Source organism: Vicugna pacos, chromosome 5 (assembly GCF_048564905.1).
Source record: "Vicugna pacos chromosome 5, VicPac4, whole genome shotgun sequence".
Classification (NCBI taxonomy): domain Eukaryota; kingdom Metazoa; phylum Chordata; class Mammalia; order Artiodactyla; family Camelidae; genus Vicugna; species Vicugna pacos.
The window spans coordinates 80516776-80539842 of NC_132991.1; the positions used below are offsets into that span (position 1 = coordinate 80516776).

The following is a 23067-nucleotide window of genomic DNA, read 5'->3' on the forward strand; positions in this document are numbered from 1 at the left end:
ATGTGGACGAGGAAAGAAATGGGACTAGCTCAGGAGCCCTCTGCCCAGGCTGATGTGGAGCTCACTGAGATGGGCTGAGAAGCCAGCTGGGCAGAGAGCAGGAGGGGTGAGGGACAGGTGAGGGGCACAGACTAGGGTAGGTGGGAAGGAGAGGAACTTGAGTACAAATGGGTCATTCAGGAGAGACAAACGTGGTCCAGAGGCAGGAGGGAATGAGAAGCTCAGAGAGGAAGGAGTGTAGAAAGGTGGGAGTAGCTGCCCTAAATCTAGTGTTTCCCGTTGAGAACACAGGACTCCCTTCTCTCCTCAGCCCTGGCTGTGATGTCCCGCCTGCCTCCTCACTCCCCATCTCCAACACATCTCAGAACCATCTTGCCATCCCAAGTTCAGGAAAACCTGCAGGAGATGTGTCTCAGCCCACGGGTTCCTAGGCGACCGCTGGCCAGCTGACCTGCCTCTCTGACCTCTGCTCAATCGGATTTACTTACCCTCCACCAGCAGCCGTGTGTGGGCGCTGTCCTGGCCAGCCTGGCAGCAGTAGGTGCCCTGGTCCTCAGGTCGCACGTCATGGATGACCAGGCTGTGGGTGGGGCCATGGCTGCGCAGCTCGTACTTGTCTCCCGCGCACAGCTCGACTCCCTCCCTCAACCAGCACACTTGACCCCCCGAGCGGGACACAGTCACCTCCAGCACCGCCCGGCGCCCGACCAGAACCGTCTTCTCAAGAGGGGGGCGGCGGCACATCTGGAGAGGCAGTGCTGGGGATGGAGGACGAGGGCTTAAGTTAATAAGGACACGCAGGGCCCCCAGGAGGAGAGAAGCATCTTCCCTCCCTCTGCAGCATCCACTCCTGGTCTTAGATCTCTATGCCACCAGTCAGTTCCTCTCTACCCTCAAACTCAAAGTCTCCTCCTCCCCAGGAAACGCACTGCCCTCTGTGACCCGCTCCAGGAGAGCCCCGCGAGGAAGGAGGCGGGGAAGCAGGGTTCACCGGACCAGCTGTCAGCCTGCCAGTCCCAAGGGGAGACAGTGCCCACTTCAGGCCGTCCTCATCCGTTTCTTACCCTCAACCTCCAGCTGAGCCACGGACTGGGCGGGTCCCACCTGGAAGAGGACCTCTCCAGCGTCCTCCGCGCGCAGGTCGCTCAGCACCAGGATATGTTTCTTCCCTGGGGGTGAAGGGGGCCGCTAGAGAGGCCGGAGCCGCCTCTGGAGAGGGGTCGGGGATGTGAATGGGGCCGCAGTAGGTCCCCGGGTCAGTTCAGTGGCGGTAAATGTGAGTGGGGCTGGGCGGAATTGGGATGCCGAGGGGAAAGAGGGGCGGTCCAGGACCGAGGGCTCAAGCTGGGGGCCTGGGAAGGACCAGGAGACTGCTCCTTGGGCTGTGGGGCGGGGCCTACTCGAGCTGGAGGTGGGACTTGTCCTAGTAGGGCGGGGTCTGTCTGAGCCGGGGGCGGAGCAGTGAGAGGCCAGAGTGGGTAGAAAGTCGGCCAGACCTTCTTGTCGTATGCGGACGCGGACTCCGGGCCTAAGCGGGCGGCCTCCGAGCTCCCAGCTCCCGGTGGTCTCGACCTCCGACACGGTGCACTCGAATGTGGCTCCATCGCCTTCCCGCGCGCGCACCGACTGGAGGTCGGAGAGCACCGACACCTTGCGCTCTGGGGCGGAGTCAGGGGCGTGAGGAGGGAGTGGCGGTACCGGACCACGCCCACATCTCGTCCTCGCTTTAGAAGCACCCGAGAGAGTCCCGGAAGCAAGCCTGGTCCGCAGGCCCCGCACCCATGGCAGTGCCCGGCCTGGGCAGCACCCCGTACCCACCGTGCACCACCAGGTGGACGGGCCCGCCGCGGGCCATCCCCACCGCGCAGCTGTAGGTCCCAGCGTCTGAGGAGCCGCAGCGCCGCAGCTGAAGAAGGCGGCGAGTGCCAAGGGACTGGATCCTGAGCCGAGGGCTGGGAGTGAGCGGGCGCCCGTCCTAAGGGCGGGAGTCGCACAGTGTCGGTGTGAACTCGGTTAGGCATCGGCAGCCGCAGCCCCAGTAGGCGGCGGCGCCCTCTGTTGATGCCAAGCGGTTTCAAGGCAGGTTTACGCTATGGGGTAGGGCCATCCCGCGCCTTCGGGACCGCGGCAGGAATCTCATGGGAAGGTGGCACCCTTTGGGAACCTTAGGTGTAAGAAGGGGCGTCACAGGCGCGAGAAGCCTAGAGTCATTTACTGATCATACCAGCCATGAGCGTGGATTCTGGAATCAGGAATCCTGGATTAAAATATGGGCTCTATGTCTGCCCCTGGGCAATGCTTCACCCCACTGAGCATCAGTCTCCTTATAGATAATAAGACCTACCTCACAGGGTTGCTGGACGGGTTAGAGGATTAAATGCAAATAAATTTTAGCACAGTGCCAGGCATATCACTCACTGAGTTTTAGTTATTTCTGTTGGGGCCTTGTTATTGCTGTTATGAAGCTGAAATGGGCTGGGCTGGGACTGAGCTCTGACCTTCTCCCAGGTGATGTCAGCCAAGGCCTGGGAAAGCTCACACTCGAACGTAGCTGTGTCACCCTCAGTCACTTCTAGGTTCTGTGGTCCCCGAACAATGGTCACTGGGGCTTCTGGGAGCAGAAGTAGGATACACTTAGGCACAAGGGGTCACTAGTGGGCATAGTTAGACAAAGTGATTAACAGAGGGCACCAGTGAGTGAGGGGCATGCTGGGATAAGTGGTCCAAAGGGGATGCTGGTCAGTGAGGGGACACAGCAGGAACAGAGCAGTCAGTGTGACAGGAATGGCCAGATAGGGGTCACATTTAAGGGGGTCAGTGGGGGACATACTGAGGGTACAGGGGAATGGTGGAAACTGGAGTAGAGATGTCAGTGGAGTTACCCATAGGCAGGCATGGTTAGTGGGGGCCACACTAGCTGGAATGGACAGGAAAAACTGGCCAGTGGGGACACCATGGGCTTAGAGGAACAATGGTGGGACCCTAGAGCTGATGTGGTCATTGGGAAACACACTGGGGCTGAAAGCAAAACTGGGGGACCCTGAAGCAGAGTTGCTGGTGTGGAGTCACCCTCCTGCATGGTCAGTGGATCACTGGGACTTGGGTAGTCACAAGGGCACACTCAGGCAGGCAGAGGGGGCTGCAGCAGGCATAATCAGTGAGCTCACCTTCAGAGTGGTTGGCAGGGCCACGGTCAGGCAGGCAGGCAACAGGGACCACCCTAGCACAGGCATCTTACAGCGGCACAGCCAGTGGTCCACAGGGACTGGAGGCTCAGTGGAGCCACACTCAGGCAGGGCAGTCACTGATGCCACACGTGGCCAAAGGGTCAAGGGAGTCACACTCTGGCAGGGAGGTCAATAAGGGCCACACTGGGACAGGCAAGGTGAGTGGGAGACACACAGGTAGTGGTGTCAGTATGGTCACACCCAGAGCAGTTAGCAGGCAGGCGATGGTTCCAGAGGCCGCACCTCTCACAGTCAGTCTGGCTGCACAGCGCAGGGCATCCGCAGTGAAGGAGATGCAGCCTGAGTCTGCCAGGCCCAGGCCACTGAGTACCAGGTGGTGAGTGTGGCCCTCTGCATGAATTTGGCACTTGGACCCTGGCTGCAGCTGGACTCCACCTCGGGCCCACTCCCCAGTCACACCCTCCTGGGACAGCTCCAGCTGGAAGGTGGCGCTGCCCCCCTCGATGATGGTCACATCCTCCAGAGGCCGCAGTACCCTAAGCTGCCTTGCTGGTGGGGGGAAATGAGGAAAGAGGAAGGATGAGGGCTCCAAATCTGGCCAGGGGTTTGGGGGACCTGCACACCCCTTGGCTCTGCCTGCACCACCCTAACACCCAATCTAGTAAGGTTCTGTTGAACAAAGTACAGGACCAGGGTGCAGAAAGAAGGGAGCAGAGCTGGCCTTACCGGGTGAGAGAGGAGCTTACTGGAGTTGGAGGAGGGGACACATAAAGGGGGTGATGTGTGGTTAGGGGGTGAAGAGGTTGGGTGAGGGGTGCTGTGACACTGGAAGGAGCACAGAATTTGGAATCAGACCATCTGGACTTGATCCTAGCTCTGCCACACAGTTTGTGTGCTGTGTGACCTTTGGCAAATGGCTTGACCTCTCTGGGCCTTAGTTTCTCCAACTGTACAAGGCTAATAGCATTGAGACGCAGGTTTATTGTGATTAAATAAATGAAATAAAATTAGAAGAGAATATATATCACCACCAACAACCATTTACCAAGCTCTGTGTGGCTATTTCTCAAATGTTCCCAAAGACCCTTGAAATAGGCATCTGCTCCATTTTTAGGAAGATTTGGCTCAGAGAGGTTAAGTAATTTGTATGAAGTCACACAGTTCATAGAGGGCTTGAGGGTAGGGGTGCTATCTGCTTCCTGCTTGTCAGATGGGCCCATGCATCCTGGGGCAGGTAACTGAAAAGATAAACCCAGCACATCTTTCTGGAGTATAACATTTACGTTTATAGCAAAGCCAACTTGGACATATGAAATGGAATGCAAAATCCACATGGACTTCTAAGGTAAATAGAAAATATTAGAAAAAGAAAAGTTTTGCTTTGGGCAGGCTGCTTCAGGTCACACTCCTGGGGGTCGGCCAGAGCTGACTTGCCTTGCGGCAAGGGGCACTTTGGTGGGGGTCTGAAGGGCCCTGGACCAGCCAGGAGAGGCTGTGCCATGGGGTGGGCGATGCATTAGGAGAGGACAGGGCACTCACGCCTTACACTGAGCCTGGCCAGGGTGCGATCGTGGTGGCTCTCACAGCCGTAGGTGCCCTGGTCGGCCAGCACAACGCCGTGGATGAAGAGGCGGTAGATATGGCCGTCCTGGGCCATGGACAGGCGGGAGTCAGGGGGTAGAGGTGCTCCACCCCGAATCCAGCGCACAGCCCCCGCTGCACCCACTCGGCCTGTCTCCACTTCAAGGCACACATCTTGGCCTTCCTCTGCCCGCACATCCTGCAGCCGCCGCAGAAACAGCAGCTCCGTTTCTGGGGAGAAAGGGAGAGGGGGCCATGGAGCCTGGTAGGGGCTGGAGGCTGACCCCCTGCTCCCTCTCAGGGATCTTTCCCCCTGCTAGGGCTGGGGCCTGGAGAATAGGTTCCGGGCCAAGACTACTTTCTCTCCATTAGGACCAAACCTCGAACATGGAGCCGGGCACTTGTGGCTGTGCCCCCTGCTCGGGCAGTCACGGTCCCCGCATCCTCGAGCTGGCAGCCTCGCACGGTCAACGTGCGGTTTGACCCATTCTGGGTCATCTCCAGCTGGGGCCCTGGAGTGATAATGGCCCCATTGCGCAGCCAGGTGACCTCGGCGTCTGGAGGGGAGACTTCACACCGGAATGTGGCATCGTCACCCTCATGGACAGTTAGCGGTGTAAGCGCCGAGACCAGCTTCACCACCGGTGGTTCTGGGGGGCAAGGTTAGGCAGTGAGGTGGGCTGGGTCTTTCCCCTTCCCTCCTCCTCATCCCCTCCTCCGGATACGGGTCCTCATCTCCCAGTTACTGAACAGAACTTTCATGCGTCAGCCATGGGGTGTCTCAAAGGACAAGATGTCAACTCCCTGACACTCCTAGCCAACTCCTCTCAATGCGGGCCTGGCACCTACCTCTATGACTCCCTAATAATAACATCATTCACTATGGTCCCTATTTATCTTATTTAAATGTCACAACAGCCCTATAGGACAAGCACTACCCCCCACTTTGGAGCTGGGGCCCAGAGAGTTTGAGCAACTTGCCAGTATTACACAGCTATTGGGAAGCTGAATTCAGATTGGAACCTAGGGGAGGGACGGTTGACTCTAGAGCCCTGCTTTTAAGCGCTGGGCTGTGCCTCCTCCTATCTGAGGGTTCCTGGAAAAGGGATCCCTGACACCTTATCCAAGAAATAGCTGTGCATGCACTGGTTGGAGCCAGAGGCAGTGAGGTGGGGGTGGGGGCAATGGGGCCCAGAACGGTGTGGGTGTGTGGTCCTTAGGGGGCCAGGGCCCCAAGGGTGTGAGGGGTGCACTGTTACCTTCCACGCTGACGAGGAAGATGCGGCTGTCCTGGGGCGTGTCGCACAGGTACTCCCCAGCGTCCCTGCTCCGTGCCCCCCGCACCCGCAGCACCTGCCTTGCCCCGTCCTGTTCCAGCTGCACCCGCCCCTGGCTTGCCAGGCGCTCCCCGTCCTTGTACCAGCGCACAGGGCCCCCAGGCCCGGAGAGGTGCACCACCAGCTCTAGGTCCCCACCTGGGGTGCTGCGAACCCTCGTCTGGGCCGCCTCGGGGGCCACCACCCGCACGGGGGGCTCTGTGGAGTCAGAGCTGGGGGTCACTGGGGTGAAGGGCTAGGAGGAGGGCGGTGGGAGGTAAGATGGGGAAAGGGACTGAGAGCAGTGGGCCAAGGGTTGGGCAAGGGGTACTAGAGAAAGGGGAGACTCGTGGGTTTAGGGGCACAACTCTCAGGCGGCCAGCCCAGGCTATACTCACCAGCCACTTGGACGGTGAAGCTGAGGCTGGGGGCCCCCGGGGCTGCCCCGGATTGGCAGGTGTAGAGGCCTGCATGGACCAGGTCTGCAGCCCGGATGCAGAGAATCCGGCGGGGGCCCTCGGCGCGGAGCTCCAGGCCCTCACCCTCCTGCACTGGCCTCCCATTGTGGCTCCAGAAGACAAGGGCTCCGGCCCGGGACAGTTCACAGCTCAGCACCACTGGCTCCCCGGGGGCCACGCAAAGTGGGCTAGGGGCTGCCTCTGGGGCAAGGAACTGCACTGGGGGCTCTAGACAGAGAGAGGAGATGTCAGCTGGGGCCTGCCTCTGCCTCCCGTACCCATGCTGGCCGGGAACACCCACCAGCCAGGCTGACATTGAAGGTGACGGCATCGTCACGAGTCTCGCACACATACTCCCCAGCATCCTCCGGCTGAGCGTGGGGCAGGGTCAGGGTGCGAGCTGGCCCCTCGGCACCCAGCTGCAGGGCCTCCGATGCTTCCACCTCCAGCCCATCCTTGTACCAGCGCACCTGGGACCCAGCAGGGGCCACCTCACAGCGCAGCTCCACACGCCCTGGAGCCCCAAACTGCAGGTCCAGGGAACGGGCGGCTGGATGCACGATCCTCTCTGGTGGAGCTGGAGGGTGGACAGAGAGGGGGAGGTGAGCGGGCTCAGCCAGTAGGCCTCCACCTGCCTCACCACTAGATTCTCAGCCCTCTCCATTTGCAGTACAGCTCTTGGGAATGGTGCCACCTACAATCCATGGGCACTTACTGTGTGCTGGGTGCCATGATAAGCACACTGCAGCTCTTTTCCCAGCTTCTCCTGACACTCCCTATTTTTGGCTTCACTTTATAGATGAGGACCTGAAGCTTCTTTACAGGGAACTGACTTGCCCAAGGTCACATGGACAGAGGGAGGTAGACCCATACTAACAGTCAGATCTATCTGACCCGAGTGCGTGGCCTCCCCTACCCCGCCCCCACTTCCTACCCTCCTTCCCTGTTTTGCCTCTGATGCACTGATCACAACCTGAAAAACCATCTATTTTACATATTTGTTCTGCCTCGCTCTAGCGAGAATGCAAGTTTCGTGAAGACAGGTTTTTCTCATTGGTTCATTACTGTACCCTCAGCATCCAGAATGGAGCTGAGCACGTATTTGTTGAGTAAATGAATTAGTGCTCCTGATTGCTGGGCTGTCCCCACCAGACCTCTGGTCACTGTTCTGACCTGATCCGGGCAAGCCAGGCCTCTCAGACAGCTGAGAATGAGAAGGCTGGGGGACGAGAGAAAGCTGTGTGCAGCAGGCAGGGTCCCTGAACGTGCAGGAAGTGGGAGGGTCCCTCAGCCTCCTGCCTCTCTACCTGCCCAGGATGTCCCAGAGACTGCCCACCTGTGATGGTGACAGTGAAAAAGGCTGAGTCGTCTCCAGCGTCGCACACGAACTCGCCCCCGTCCTCTGGCTGGGCAGCGGGCAGCACCAGGCGGCGGTGGGGCCCATCACTCTCCAGCACTAGGGCCTCGCTCTCCTCCACCTCCAGCCCATCCTTGTACCAGCGCACGGGGGCGTCCTCCCGTGACAGCTCACACATCAGCACCACACTCTCCAAGCTCACAGCGACCAAGGTGACCTCGTCCCGGGGGTATAAGATGCGCACGGGGGGTTCTGCAGAGCAGGGACAACCACAGGCTGTCACAAACTCACTGGAGCCATCTGGCATCATGAAGTCCCTGTTGCCCACAATCACAAGAGTAATAAAGATAATAATAACAAGGAATAAGAGGTCCCCAATCTGTTCTCTGAAATCCCTGGGGCCAGAGGTGTCAAAGAATCCAGAATGCTTCTGATTCCTGAAATGGTACACTTATCATATATTACATACCCCCCTCAGCCCCCACGGTGGTACCTCCATAATCAGTCACATTAACGTTTCTGCAGTGTAACATATAGATATATTCACTCTAAGCAGGGTAATTAAAAAGTAGAAATAGTTTCACAGAGTTAAGCTCAGGTTTCACTGAATTGACTTTTAACACCTAACTTACAAAAAGCCTTTTGATTTTGAGCTTTTGTTAAAAAAAATCAGAATTGTAGATAAGGGATGGTGGATCTGTAATAGCAAGTACTTACATAACTCTTCCTAAAGCTCCAGGAACTGTCATAAGCATTTTACACCCTCATAGCAATCCTAGGACATACGTATTGATTTATCCTTATTTTTCTGATGAGGGGACTGAGGCACAGAGTGGTTGAGCAACTTTCTTAAGGTCATACCTCATACCTACTTGAGGGCAGGAGGAAGAACTACCATCTGTTAAAGGGAACAAACTCTGGAAGCAGTGGTAGGGATTCCAAATCAAAGTTTGCAGGAAACTCAGTAATGAGTTTTGCACATGACTAAGTTCCCTGGGGATGTTAAACATTGGTTCCAGGAGTTCATCTCCAATTGCTCTGAAGTGGTCGGTCTTTCACAGAAAGGAGACATGTCAATATTGGAGGTGACCAGAGCACTGAGCCTGGGCCTGCCCATGCTTCCATGCACCTGGGAGGTCTCCCAAAATCAAGTCTCCAGGCCCCTTTAGTGCTCCTTTAGCATTTGGCCCCCTTGTGGCTGGACTGGGGAACTGCTAGCTTTTTGGTCTAGGTCTCTGAAGAGGTGTGCGTGGCAGATGTGGCCACCCGTGAACATTCAGCCCTTGCCTCTGCCTCCCTAAATGGACTTGTTCCAAGAGTCTAGAAAATGTAGGCTGGTTTTCTGGGGCCTTGCGGGATGAGGGGTGGTGATGGAGGCAGTGGAATGAGCACAGGGTGCAGCAATGGGGCTGGGGTGTCTGCAGAGCTGCGGGACCTCAGTTTGGCATCAGACTTGATTCTCCTGGTCCATGGCCAAGGTGGTGTGTTGTGTGAGCTTCCCCGTGGAGAATCCGGTGTTTTGTGGGGAGGCCAAGTGTGGGCTGGAGTGTGTGTGGCCACAGCCATTATGTCTGGCCAGAGCTTGGGGCTGGAGAGGTTGAAGGGAGTCACTACAGGACAGAAGGTGTACAGAAAGGCCTCTCTGTGGCTTGTGTGCACCAGGCTGCACTAACTGGGGTGCATGGAGTCGGGGGGCCTAGGCTGAGGCACTATTCTAGGGCAGGGCAGGGGAGAGGCAACCAGATGGTGCCAGCAGCAGGATGGTCTCTCAAGTGCAGCCAGTGGGGTTCTTTTGTGCCACCTAGTATTGTTTTGGTCCTACACCCCCTGCCCCACATCACAGACACACTGGGATTGGCGCTGTGAGCTGCACCCCCAAAGTTTCCGGCACTGAACCAACATCACTTCCACAGCTGTCCTGTGCTTTCCTGCTTTGAACATTCTCCCCCCACCTTTAGCCCAAACCCCGACCCCCACTTAGCTAACACAGTCCCTGCTTCAAATATCTGTTTTGAATGCACTTCCTGCCTGCCAACCAGGTTAGCAGCCCCCAGCCTTGGGCTCCCACTGCACGCTATTGCAATACTCGGCCACCCACACTCTACAGTTCTCTAATGTGTCCGGCTTTCCTGCCAGGCTGTGTATTTCAGGGGGGAGACAAGCATGTGTGTCTAAGTGCTACTCAGTGTTCAGAGTCCAGCCCGGCTGGCTCCTGTGGGTGGCATGGCAACTTTCCCCGAGGCTCTCCCTGAACCTTCTGCTCTGCTCTCTTGAGCCCTCACCCCTCACAGCACTTGTCACAAGGTGTCACTGTACATTTATTTGTGTGTTTATTGGTTAAACACAGGGGTCGCAAACTCAGATGCCCACGGGGGCCAGGTAAGGTAAGGTCAGTGGCTGAAGTGGTCTGTGGGGAGGCAGAAACGGTGGGGAGGGTGGGACAGAAGAATGTGGGCCCCGTCTTATGGGGTCAGCTACTACTCAGCGCCAGCTGTCCGTCGCCATGGGGGGAAGCGGGACCAGAGCCGCCGGGTCTTCGGCTTTTTCAAGAGGACGCATAACTCCGGGTTGTTATTTGAACTGTCCTGACTTTGGTAAGACTCTGCAGGCCAAACAAAACACATCTGTGGGCTGTATGGGACCTTAGGGACTGCCCGTTTGCGACCCCTGGTTAACAGTTGCCTCCCCAACTAGACTGGCAGCTTTCTGACAACAGGGACTGTGTCTGCATTACACACCAGTGACCCACAGCAACTGTCCCGGGGCCTGGCACATAGGAAGTGCTCAGTAAATGAGCTGGTGGAGCACAGCTATTTCCGGCCTTGGGTGCCAGAGAGGAGCTTGCTTACTCGAACAAGGACCCTGGGCTCTTTCAGGCAGGGACCCCCAGTACATGCACCCACAGTCCCACCTTTCTCCTCCCCAACATGCTAGCTAAGGACTCTGTGGCCAACTCCCCCAAGGGCTCAGGACCGTACTCTGGTAACCCTGGGCAGCTGGGGTGGACCCACACCTGTGACAGTGACGGTGAAAGACGCAGACTCATCGTCGATTTCACACAAGTACTCGCCGGAGTCCTCCAGCTGGACGGCAGGCAGCACCAGCCGGCGGATAGTGTCTTCTTTCTGCAGGAGCAGCGCCGGACTCTCCACCACCTCTTCGCCATCCTTGGTCCAGCGCACCTCAGCCCAGGGCCGGCACAGCTCGCAGGTCAGCACCACACGCTCCAGGCGCACGGCTGCCACGTATACCTTGCCACTGGGGTACACGATCCACGAGGAGACATCTACAGGACAGGGACAGCCATGGCTGGATGTCAGCTGGGGCTGAGGTGCCTGGCTGCCCTGACTGATCCATGCCTGTTCCCGGCTCCTGGAAAGTGGGCTGCATGGTGAAGAAGAAGGCTTTCCCTCGGACTGTGACTCACAGTTGCTCGGACAGTCACCCACAGGTGGAGGCATGACCACAGTCACCAAAGCACATCAGAGGCACAGCAGCACAGTGGGAACTGTGGTGTCAGCCTCAGCTGTAGAAACACTACATTCTCTGGGTTGGGACAGGGACAGGATGAAGGGTAAGATTAGGGAGAGGAGGGTTGGGTGCCCAGATGGAGCTGGGGTCTCCTGCTGGCCTCAGACCTTCTGACTCCCTAGTGCCTGGGCCCACCCCCACTAGACCCTGCCCTGTGGTAGTGTTGCCAGCTCTAAAGTTCCCTCTTGGCAGGGGCCTTCAGGAGAATGGAGAAGGCAGGGCTTCCCTGTCACTTGTGCAGCTGTGACTGGTGTGCTTGTGACCACACGTTTCCAGCTGGTAACTGAACTTCAGGGTGCAGACCATGGGTAGAGGAGAAAGGGGGTGGGGTGTGTGATCAACTTGGGGGAGGGAAGCAAGGGCTGGGAACCATGGTCCAGGAATGTGACGACTGCCCAGGTGGGGTTAGGGGACACCTTCCATGTCCCACAGCCCACCTAGAGCCCCACCTGTGATGGTGACGGTGAAGCTGGCCCGCTCATCCCCGGCGACACACTGGAACTCGCCCCCGTCCAGAGGCTGGGCGGCAGGCAGCACCAGGCGGTGATGGGGCCCTTCATTCTCCAGCACCACAAAGTCGCTCTCCTCCACCTCCTCCCCGTCCTTGTACCAGTGCACAGGGGCGTCCTCCCGGTCCACCTCACAGGTCAGCATGACGCACTCCGAAGTTATGGCATGCACGAACACATGCTCACGGGGGTCCAGGATGTGCACTGGGGGGTCTGGAGGGCAGCAGAGATGGGGTCACACAGACACCCACTCATGGGAGACGTGAGTCTGTACTGGCCACTTGGCTAGGAGAGTCTCCTCCCAGGAGGACATTGGGAGGGAGGCCAGCTGTGCTGGGGGCTCTGGGGTGATGACGTGGAACACTGAGGGCGTGGCAGGTGAGGCATGACAGGAGATCATGTGGCACCTGAGTGCTGTGAGTCTCCAGAGGATCAGAGGGGACTGGGTGGGGACACAGAGGGCCTTTGTCTAGGCAGAGAGGAGGTCACTATCACAGGACACATCAGGGTGGTGCTTGCTGCTGTTTTCACGAGAAAGCCCCTGCTGCATGGCCCCAGGATGGGCAGGAGGTGGTAATGACTTAGTGGTGCCACCATGGGGCAGTGTTCCCTAAAGGTAGTGAGTTCCTCATCCCTGGGTGCATTCAGGCAGGGGCCAGAGGACCTCCTGGCAATGGGGCTGAAACAGGATTTGCGCTCAAAGTGAGAAGATTGATTGAGCTGGATCACTGGTTCCTGAGCTGTCCTCCCAGAGTGGATCCCCAGTCTCTGTCCTGGATATTCTGGCTCTGGAGGCCACAGGAGCCTGGGGCTATGCACTAATGACAGGTTTCCAGGGTGGTTCTGAAGCAGCCAGAATGTGGGCTGACTTCTGAGAGCCTTTGGACCACTGCACCTAAAGCTTCCCTTTGACCCTGGCCTCCTGGGGCGGTGGGATAAGCACTCCTGGGTGTGAACCCAGCTAGGGTGTTTGCTGGCTGTGTGATAATGGGCAAGATGCATAACCTCTCTGAGCTTCAGTTTCTTCATCTGTGAATGGAGGTACTGGTCCTCATATAGTCATGGAGATTAAATGAAAGTGAAGTACTCAGCACAAGACCTGGCCAGCAGGTGCCAAACAAATGTTAGCTCCTGCCTCTTCTTCCCTTACCTGCACTGAGTTCCCCCCACACTCCCCCAGCAGCGGGTATGTGGGGGCCAAATGTACTGGAGGGTGGTGCACAGGCAGCGGGATCTCAAAACATGTGACCCCTGGCCCACTAGGCCCTCCCAGGAAGGGACCCCCAGGCAGGCAGACCAGGGGGCAGGGCTCACACAGCCCTCAGGGTCAGCCTCAGCTGGAATGAGCCCAGATTGCTGTGGTCCCTGACCTCGAACGGTGACACTGAAGAAGGCTGAGACCCCTTCCGTTCTGCACTCAAACTCGCCACTGTCCTGGACGCCGGCCTCGGGCAGGATCAGGCGGTGTTTGCGCCCATCCATCTTCACCACCAGCGACTCACTCTCCTCCACCTTCTGCCCATCCTTGTACCAGCTCGCTGGGAAGTCCACCCGAGAGAGCTCACAGGTCAGCACCACCCTCTCCGAGGTCGTGAAGGTCAACGACAGCTTGTCCTGGGGACTCAGGATGTGCACTGGGCTCTCTGCACAGTGAGAAGCACAGTCACGGGCGGCATCCTAGTCTAACCCCAGTAAGCACCCCTCTCTGGTGCACGTGCCCAATGTAGGGAGGGTGAGCACGTCAGGTCAGATGATGGCTGTTGACACATTCGTTGGAGTTTTAAAAAATAGTTTTGGGCTCACACACCAACTCTTAGTGTGCATAAGAATTCCTAGGGAGCCTGCTAAAAATGTCCCTCCCTGCAAGGGCCAAGGAATCTGCATTGTCAACCAGCCCCCAAAAGATGACTCCGATGTTGGTGAACCAGGTTGTATTTTAGGAACACTGCTCTGGCTATTGCTTACTTTGTCCTCCTCTTGGGATGCTGCAGCTAACTGCCTCAAGGCCTCATGCCTGGGCACCAAGGAATTCCTTGACTGGCCTTATAAACTCCAGCAACAGTGCAATGGCAAATGTTACCATGGTCCCTGAATTTTCAGATCCCTACCAAGAACTGTCCTCCTCAGGAAGCCTCATTCCCTCTCCTCCCCTGTCTCTCCAGGTGGCAGAGTGTGATTCTGGACACAGACTGCCTGGGTTCCTAATCCAGCAGCACCACTCATTAGTTTTGTGACTTTGGGCAAGTCACTGAACCTCTCTGGGCCTCAGTTTGCCCATCTATAAACTGGGGTGACAAAAGAACCCATCACATAGGGATGTTAAGAGGATTGTGTTAATCAATGTATGTAAAGTGATTAGGGTTGGGCCCGGCACCCAGAAAGTTTGCTCTGAGAGTGTTAGCGATTACATGACAGGGCAGGAGCAGTCAGGCACTAGGGGGCCAGGGGCCGTTTGTCTGAGATGACAAACATGACAGAATTCTGCAAACTACAAAGTACTCCGGAGAATTTGGATATGATGCTGACAAAAGATAATAAAGGGTCCCTTATCTGCTGTGCATGGGTTGAAATCAGACTTCTGGATCACTAAGCCCTCTATCTGAGCTCACCACGGATGCTCCTTACTCTCCTGGCCCAGATGTGAGAAGCAAGACAGCATCTGCCTCATTTTCCCAACAGGAATTCTGTGTCTTGAACCTATCTGCCCACCTTGGTCCCCACCAGCACGAACCTTGGATGGTGAGGGCGGCCGAGTCCTGCACACCTGGGCAGTTGAAGCCAACCAGAGCCCCGCTGTCCTGGTGCTTGACAGCTTGCAGGATGAGTCTGTGCTGCAGGCCCTTCTGCTCTATACGGTACCGCAGGGCCCCAGGCCCCACCTGGCCCTCTGGCTCATTACTCTTGAGCTCTTCCCCATTAAGGAACCAGGTGCCCTGAATGATGGTGGAGAGATCGAGGGAGAAGACAGCATCTTCCCCATCATATACCTGCACGTCCTCCAGACCTGCCACCAGGCGAGCTGTGGGCACTGAGATGGGGACAAAGCACAGCCGTGAGAACCAGGGGGGAGGGCGGGGCAAAGGGCAGAGATTGGCAGGTAGAAGGCATATTACAGGACAGGGACCAAGGGCTGGGGAAGGGAGGAAGGCGGAGGGGAGGGTGCTACTTGGAGTACCACTGCTGGCCAGCCAGGAAGGACCAACTCACCTAGGTGAGCAGATCCATGGAACACAACGTGGGGACTGCGGCCGTGTTCACTGACCGTGCAGACGCGGAAGCGGTAGTCACCCTCGGAGGGCACACAGTCTCCAGGCACCTCCACGGCCCCAGCCTTCTCAATGCTAAAGCACTGGATCCAGTCTTCCGAGCCCACCTCCTGCCGCTCCAGCCGGTAGATGAAGGGCGTCTCGGGGGCTGGCTCGGGAGGCTTCCAGGTCAGCAGGACTGTGTTCTTGTGGCCCTTGAACATCTCTACCAACACTGGGGGTCCCGGGGGATTGTGCTTGACGCCTAAGACAGAGGCAGGGTTTGCATCCGAGCCCTGCTCCAGCCTCCCACAGCCCTCAGACCTTAAGTCCACTTTGCCAACCCAGATTCTGGGCATCTGGTCACCCTCCTGCCTGATTCTCCTGTCCAGCCCTTGAGAAGTCTGCTAGGGGCTTTCATGCCCTCACATTTGACTCTGAGCAGAGTGGTGGTACAGGAGTTGCCCAAGCTAAAGGTGACCTCGCCAGCATCTTCTCTGGTGACCCCTGGAAGGACCAGGGCATGCATGTGGCCGGAGCTGCTCTGGCAGGTGGCCGGCAGGTCCTCCCCATCTCGGCTCCAGTGCCCTTCAACCCCAGCCTCGCGTGTCTCCACCAGCAGCACTGCGTTCTCTCCCTCAAAAACGTCGAGCTTCCGGGGTAGCCGCTTCAGGATGGGCCCTGAGATACGGACGGTAGTCCATCAGCCCAGGGTCTGGGCATCTACCAGCCTCGGTCTCGGCCTCTTCCCACCGGCCAGCTGACCTTTGACTGTCACGTTGGCCACGGTGCGCACGCGGCCTCGCATCTCGCACAGGTAGACGCCATCGTCATCCGCCTTCAGCCTGTGGATGATGAGGCGCCGGACCGTGCCCTCCTCAATCTGCTCGTACTTGCGGCAGGGCAGCAGCCGCTGGTCCTCGCGGAACCAGGCCGTGGGAATGCGGGAGTTGGGGACTTTACACTCCAGCACCGCGATCCCATGCTCCCGGCCCTCCACGTCCTGCAGGGGCCTCGTGAAGCGGAGGCGGGGCTCTGTGGAGAAGGGAGAGACCAGAGAGGGCTCTGGAGAGGGCCGGCCCAGGAGACTCTCCTCCCATCATCAACTGCCTAAACCCACTTTGCTCAGGCCGTTTGCTCTTCTCCCAGAGCCAGCAGGCATTGTGGAATCAGAGAAAGCACAGGGAGAGAAGTCAGATGGCCCAAATTCTCATCTGACCCTGACACTCACAAGCCCTCACATCACCTTGACCAAAGCCGTTTTCATGACCCTGGGCCTAAAGGGATGGAAGGGCTTGGACCACATTCATGATTTTCAAATTGTTCTCTGGAGCCCCTCACAGGTAGCCCACAAAATTCTATAAGGGTTTGAGCTGAATTTCATTTTGAAAGTACTTTAACCATTTTCAAAACTGCATTTTACAAAAAGAAAGCCTGACAATGGAAAGGGCCAGTGGGTTCACTTGGGCTGCTAGGGAAGCACACCTGTCTTGTCCAGCACCTCTGGGAAGCTTTGCCTTCCCGCTGGGCTTTTCTCGTCTCAGGAGGATAGAGTTTAGCCCTGCCTGGCCAGTTTGTGCACATCAAACTGTACCCAGGAGGCCACCACCACAGCGCAGGTGCCACATGCTTGACTGCATGCCAGGCAGGGATCAGGAGATTTGCCAACATTTTTTCCTCTGAGGGAAAAAGTTGGGTGATAACTAGGGAAGGTACAATGTTGTGAGTTGTGATAAACTCCTATTTTGGGGGACTTTCACTTCCAGTGTGAGTTTGGGGTGTTCCTCCCCCCTCACCCATGAATTTCTATTTATGAGCAAAGTAAGCATTTATCAGATACTGTTGGGGACTCAACTTGGAAACAAATTTCCTCTCCTTCACCTTCCTCTTCTTGCAAACCTGGAGAGCAGTCTAATGAAAGGATAGTAAAAACTGTGGGGCATTTTTTTTTTCTTTCCCTCAAGTTGACCTTTGGTGTGAGTCAGGAATTTCTCAGTGTGAGGCCTGCAACGAGGCCTTCTCCAGGAGGCTCACAAACTAGACTTGGTTATGAATGCAGCCTCCACCTAAAATGTGTGTAAATAAAATAGACCCCTTGTTTTCACTGATTGACTTTGTAAGTTGTAAATAAGGACTTGGAATTTTACATCCATAAAATGATCCTTTTATCTGTCTTTTATATATCGGGGCCCTAGATGGGATTTCCATTGGCGGGGGGGGGGGGGGGCAGGTGGTAAACTAACAAAGAAGTTGAAAACCACAGGAGTACAAGAATTCTGGGCCCCTCTTGATCTGTACATCAATCATTCATTAAAGCCCTTTATCAAAGGGTGGTTTTACACCATCTGCCTCAGAATCATTTGGGGAGTTTGCCAAGAATTTCCCAGAGTAGGTACCCTGGAGACCTACTAAATCCGAATCCCTGGGGAGTCTGGGAGGTGGGTGGGAAATGGCATTTCAATATTCAGCCTCCCTTACGCCCACCATCTTCTGGGCATTGAGTGGGGCTGGAGTTAGGAGGGCCTAGGAGGGCGCTGGAGGCCCCTCTCCAGAGCCCCGGCCGCCCGGGGGCGCCGCGGTACCTTTGACGTGCAGCTGCACCGCACTGAGCGTCTGGCCCGCGGAGTTGCGTGCCGCGCACACGTAGAGCCCGCGGTCCTTGGCCTGGCAGTAAAGCACCTTGAGCACGAAGCCGCCGTCGCGATCGCGGTACATGAGGCGGCGGCGGTCGGGGAGAAGCGGGCGGCCCTCCCAGTGCCATTCGATCTCGGGCTCGGGCTTGCCCATCACGTAGCAGCGGAACTTGGCGTGCTTGCCCTCATTCACCCAGAAGGTCTTGGGCGCGCACTTGAGCGGCTCCACCACGGGCCTGGGGGCTTCGTCGGGGTCCTCGGGCGGGCTCTCGGGGGGCTGGTGCACCTGCAGCAGCGCGCCGGCCCGCGCGTGGCCGTGCGCGTTGCGGGCGTGGCAAACGTAGACGCCCGAGTCGGGCAGCCGAACCGCCAGGATGCGCAGCGCCAGGCTCGCGCCCGGGCGGCCCTCGGCGAGGCCCGGCTCGAGCGCAAAGTGGCTGCTGTCCCACACTTCGTCCAGCGCCATCCCATCCTTCTCCCAGTACAGCGTGGGTGCAGGGAGGCCCCCAACCTGGCACTCCAGCACCACCTCCGCCCCCCGTAGCACCCACTGAGACTGGGGCCCCGTCAGGAACACCGGGGCTCCCTCCCCGGCCCCAGGCGGCGGCAGCGGGCGCTCAGCAGGCTGGGGCTCGGGCTCGGGGGCCGGAGGCTCCAGCACGGTGACGGCGGCCGCCGCGTAGGCCTCTCCGGCCGCGTTGCGGGCACGGCACACATAGACCCCCGCGTCGGTGGGCAGCGCGTCGCTCAGCAGCAGGCCGTGCTCGGCGCCGTCCGCCGGGAAGCTCAGGCGCTCGGAGGCCGCCAGCGGCTGCCCGCCCTTCTCCCACACGACAATGGGCGGCGGCTCCCCGAGCACCACGCACTTGAGCTCGGCCTCGCCGCCACTTACCACCCGCACGGGCCGCGGGAAGCGCAGGAAGCACGGGGGGCTCCCCTGATCCCCCGAGCCTGCCTTCATCGCGGCGGCGCGGGCGAAGGCCCGGAGCAGCGGCGGGAGGCCAGGAGGCGGGGCGCGTCTGAGGACCGGGTGCTGGGACCCGCGGGGCTCTCCCCTGGCCGCCCGCTCCCGGCTCGCCTCCTTACCCTCGGCCCGGAGCTGCGACTCTGAGGCGGCGGTAATTCCCGGGCCCGGGGCCCGGAGCTCAGAGGGCAGTCTTTCCTGTTTGCCTGCACAGCGAGGGGCCCCGCAGCCTCCCCTGCCTGCGGCCTGGCTTCCTGCTCCGGAGAGCCAGTCTTCCCAGCCCCCTCCCACAGCCAGGGCCTCTTTCCCCTCCTCCCTCCCACCTCCAGCCGCCAGGTCCCCAACCGCCCGCCAGGCTTGGGCCTGAGTGGCAGAGGCGCCTGCAGCTGCCAATCCCCAAAATATTCTCTGATGACACAGCTGGAGGACAAGAGCCCAGACTGGCTCCCCAGTCTAAGTATAGAGCAGGCGGGACCACCTGCCCCCAACCCCTAGCCCCAGTTCTAGCCCCCTCCCCAGCCATTCCCCTCCATGACTGGCCCAGCAGCTGCTTGGCTGAAAGGGGCCCCAGAAGGTCTGAGGGGTTGCCGCATTCTCTCTGACAAATAACACTTTTAGGAGCTGGCAGACCCCAGCCTCCAGGCTCCTGTCCCACCTGGTGTCACCTCTGTGCTGGGTGCTGGGTTGTGACTGTGTGTGTGTGTGTGTGTGTGTAGGGGGAAGGGGTTGTATGTGTGGGTCGGGTCACTTGGGGTGAAACCCTCGCTAGCCCTCTCCCCCACATTCCTGGCGGGAGTGGGAGATAAGGCTCAGGGCCACAGACATCTGCGTCAGAGATAGGAGGTCTCAATGCCATGGGCAGGGGCAACTTGGACTGCAGGGCGTGGGAAGGACTGGGGAAGACTGGGGTGAGAAGGGTAGAAGAGGGCAGGTGGTGGGATGGGGAGGGGAGAGTGGGGAGGCCCAGGGCAGACCCTGACAGAAGGGAAACAGGGCAGAGTGTGGTTTCACCGCTGGCAGGGCCAGGCAAGCTATGTGGCCTCAGCTGCTCCTCTTACTGCTGGCCCCACGGGGTGGGCATGGCTGCCAAGGGCCAGAGCTGGACAGGGAAATTGTCCTGGCCAAGGTGAGGGCCCTGTTCCTCGATGCCTTGGGACCCCCAGCGGTGACTGGGGAAGGTGGGGATTCTGGAGTCAGGCGCCTGCCCCGAAGACACGCTGTGGGGGGCTTCAAGCACAGGGGCTCTGAGCCCGAGGAGGAGGATGTCTCCCAGGCCATCCTTTTCCCGGCTACAGGTAATGGGGGTGGGGAACTGGCATCTCAACTTTGAGAAACAGTGTGGTATAGCTTGGGCTTGGGAACCGGGCAGGTCAGGATTTGAATCCCAGACCTGTCACTTAACTGGCTTTGCAGCAATGGGCCAGTTACTAAACCTCCCTGAGCCTCTGTCTCCTCATCTGTAAAATGGACATAATGCCTGCTTCTCAGAATTAAGTGAGATGGTGTATCTAGAGTGTATGGCTCATAGGAGGCATTTGGGAGATAGTGGTCTAGGGGCCCAGGGGTCTCTAGGGACAGAGGTATCTGGGCATGGGCTCTTTCCTGCCACCTTTCCTCCTGTCTTTGCTTTTACTTCCTGCTCCAAACATTGTTTCTTTAGCCCAAAGTAGTTGAGACTTGGGAAGATATCAGGGATGCAGGAGAAAGATTAGTTGGGAAACTTCAAAACTAGTCTGTCTTCTCATGAGTTCCCTTCTCACCTCCCCATGTTCCATTGACTTAATGAGTAAAGCCCTCCTCTGGCTGGACTTTCTTGTAATCTGGCCCCCTTTTCTCTCAAAGGATCCCTCACCCCCCTGTGCTTTGTCCCTATGCAGTATAGTGAGTAAAAGTGTGGCTTCGGGATCAGGCAGAATCCCAGCCTGGCCACTTAATAGTTAAATGGCACTTCATCTTTCTAACCCTCAGTTTTCTTATCTGCAAAATGGATCATCTTTGGTGAGGTTTATAATGAGATAATCCATGTAATGGTACAGCCCTAATTGCTCAACTTGTACTGCTTCATGATTGTCTGGTGCCATCTATGTAACTGTCAGGGTAAGGATGCCACCTGCACTTTCTTAGAATGCACACTCCTTTTTTCTGAGCTACATCCTTTCTCCTCCTTTTCCTCTTTCTTGGTGTTAACCTGTCTTTTTAAAGTGGAATTATTTTAAGGAATTTCTTACGCAATTTTTCTGGCATCTAAAAAGCTATAAAGAGTAATATAACAAATGCCTGTGTATACACCATTCAGGGTACCATTTCACAGTATCAGATGAACAGAAATTAAATCTAACTAACAATTCTAGGTGTTGGTGAAGGAAGAGAGTGCAAGGCCTCTTACACACCGCTGATGGGAATATTAATTGGCAAAGCCACTTCAGGGAGAAGTTGGCAATGTCTGGTATTTTTAAAGTCCTTTAATGAAGAAGTAACAAAAGGGGAGCCTCTGTCAATTCTCCCTAGATGGGAGGAGTCTCAGTAGAGTGGCAGGCTCGTGGAGAGCAGCTGTATCCTTCCTGCTGAGGAGGAGGGGTCCTGGGTTCTGCCAGTCAGGGCTGTCCTCTGCCTTCCCTCTACCTCCTGCAGGTGCCAGCTGTGGGGATGAGCCAGCTGCTGGAAAGCTGGCCCAGGAGGCCGAGGAGGGCCTCTTCACATATGTGTTCCGGCCATCTCAGCACACACGCAACCGCCAGGTGACTTCGGCCCAGCTGTGGTTCCACACAGGACTGGACAGGCAGGAGACAGCAGCTGCCAATAGCTCTGGGCCCCTGCTAGGTCTGCTGGCACTGTCATCCGGGGGCCCTGTGGCTGTGCCCATGTCGCTGGGCCAGGCACCTTCTCGCTGGGCTGTGCTGCACCTGGCCGCCTCTGCCTTCCCTCTGCTGACCCACCCTGTCCTGGTGCTACTGCTTCATTGTCCTCTCTGTTCCTGCTCGGCCCGGCCTGAGGCCACCCCCTTCCTGGTGGCACACACACGGGCCAGGCCACCCAGTGGAGGGGAGAGAGCCCGACGCTCCACTTCCCCGCTGCCTTGGCCTTGGTCTCCTGCTGCACTGCGCCTGCTACAGAGGCCTCCAGAGGAACCCGCCGCCCTTGCCGACTGCCACAGAGCGGCCCTCAACATCTCCTTCCAGGAGCTGGGCTGGGACCGGTGGATCGTGCACCCTCCCAGTTTCATCTTCCACTATTGTCACGGGGGCTGTGGGCTGCCCACCCTGCCAGACCTGCCCCTGCCAGTCCCCGGGACTCCTCCTACCCCTGTCCAGCCCCTCTCTTTGGTGCCAGGAGCCCAGCCCTGTTGTGCTGCTCTCCCGGGGACCATGAGGCCCCTAAGTGTCCGCACCACCTCAGATGGAGGTTACTCTTTCAAGTATGAGACGGTGCCCAACCTTCTCACGCAGCACTGTGCTTGCATCTAAGGGAGTCCAGAGGGTGGCCAAGCCCCCACCATCACCAGCCTGGAAGAAGGGCAGAGTTCAGAAAATAGATGGTTCCCACCTCCCCTCTCCTTCTGCCTGGAGGCTCCCCTCCCCACCCCATCCCACAGGTGACATGACAATAAACAACATGGTGCATACAACTTGGTGTGCATCCTCAGGCTTCTCTTATATGGTGTGTATGTGGGAGATCTGGGCCCTGGGGAACATGGGGTAGTGGGATCTCAGGTCACTCAGCCTCACTTGACCTCGGAAATCTGGGGTTCACGAGCTGTAACTGGATGTGTATCTGCTGGGAAGCTACAACAGCTGGGGATGATGAAAATGTGCTCGAAGCTCCGGGCTGCCTCTCTGGAGACTGAATTGGCTCTCATACAAGCCGGACCTGATATGTCAATTGGGTTGCCTGTCCTGCCACACCTCACAGTGCCTACATCTAAGTGGGCATAACCCCCTCCCCTGCCACAATCTGCCCTAGCTGATGGACACCTAGCTCCAGGTCAGGTGATTCATAGACTGGCCAGAGATCATGGCTTTGAGGGTCCCACTGAAACAGATGTTCAGAGCTGGTCAGGAATTTGAGTGGGGAGTAAGGGAAAGATGTATGAGTTGTCAGCCTCTGAAAGTCGACAAAGGGAGAGAGACAAAAGAATGAAGATGTGAGGATTTCAATTTGCTGAGGATCCTGGGACACCTTCAAATCTCTCATTAGCTCTTGATGTAGATTCCAAGAGGACAGGCTGTACTGGGATTCGGGTTCTTGAAATCTTTGGCTCTCTCAGTGTGCCATGTGTAACCCCTTA

At 57.6% G+C, this 23067-nt stretch overlaps 2 protein-coding genes across 3 annotated transcripts; one reads left to right on the plus strand and one right to left on the minus strand.

The window, feature by feature from the left end:
* Positions 1–480: 480 nt before the first annotated feature.
* OBSL1 (obscurin like cytoskeletal adaptor 1) lies at positions 481–19090 on the minus strand. Of its 2 annotated transcripts, XM_031677964.2 has the most exons (20): positions 17768–18913; positions 15951–16220; positions 15615–15866; positions 15148–15450; positions 14672–14968; positions 13311–13583; positions 11881–12153; positions 10914–11186; positions 7880–8152; positions 6845–7120; positions 6484–6771; positions 6029–6304; positions 5150–5419; positions 4728–5000; positions 3471–3737; positions 2499–2611; positions 1819–1975; positions 1497–1658; positions 1065–1169; positions 481–758 (listed from the first exon to the last, which is right to left on the minus strand). In XM_031677964.2, the coding sequence occupies exons 1-20, from the start codon at positions 18777–18779 to the stop codon at positions 481–483; spliced, it is 5691 nt and encodes a 1896-aa protein (XP_031533824.2). In that variant the 5' UTR covers positions 18780–18913. The 2 variants fall into 2 exon arrangements, with proteins under 2 accessions (XP_031533824.2, XP_072817827.1); XM_072961726.1 differs by lacking the exons at positions 481–758; positions 1065–1169; positions 1497–1658; ... (7 more) ...; positions 6845–7120; positions 7880–8152 and adding an exon at positions 10214–10502 and having other exon boundaries at positions 17768–19090.
* A 525-nt stretch (positions 19091–19615) lies between these two features.
* Positions 19616–22407, plus strand: INHA (inhibin subunit alpha). Its single transcript, XM_006207213.4, has 2 exons — positions 19616–20077; positions 21414–22407. Exons 1-2 carry the CDS (start codon positions 19816–19818, stop codon positions 22244–22246), a joined length of 1095 nt encoding a protein of 364 aa, XP_006207275.1. The 5' UTR covers positions 19616–19815; the 3' UTR covers positions 22247–22407.
* The last annotated feature ends 660 nt before the right edge of the window (positions 22408–23067 follow it).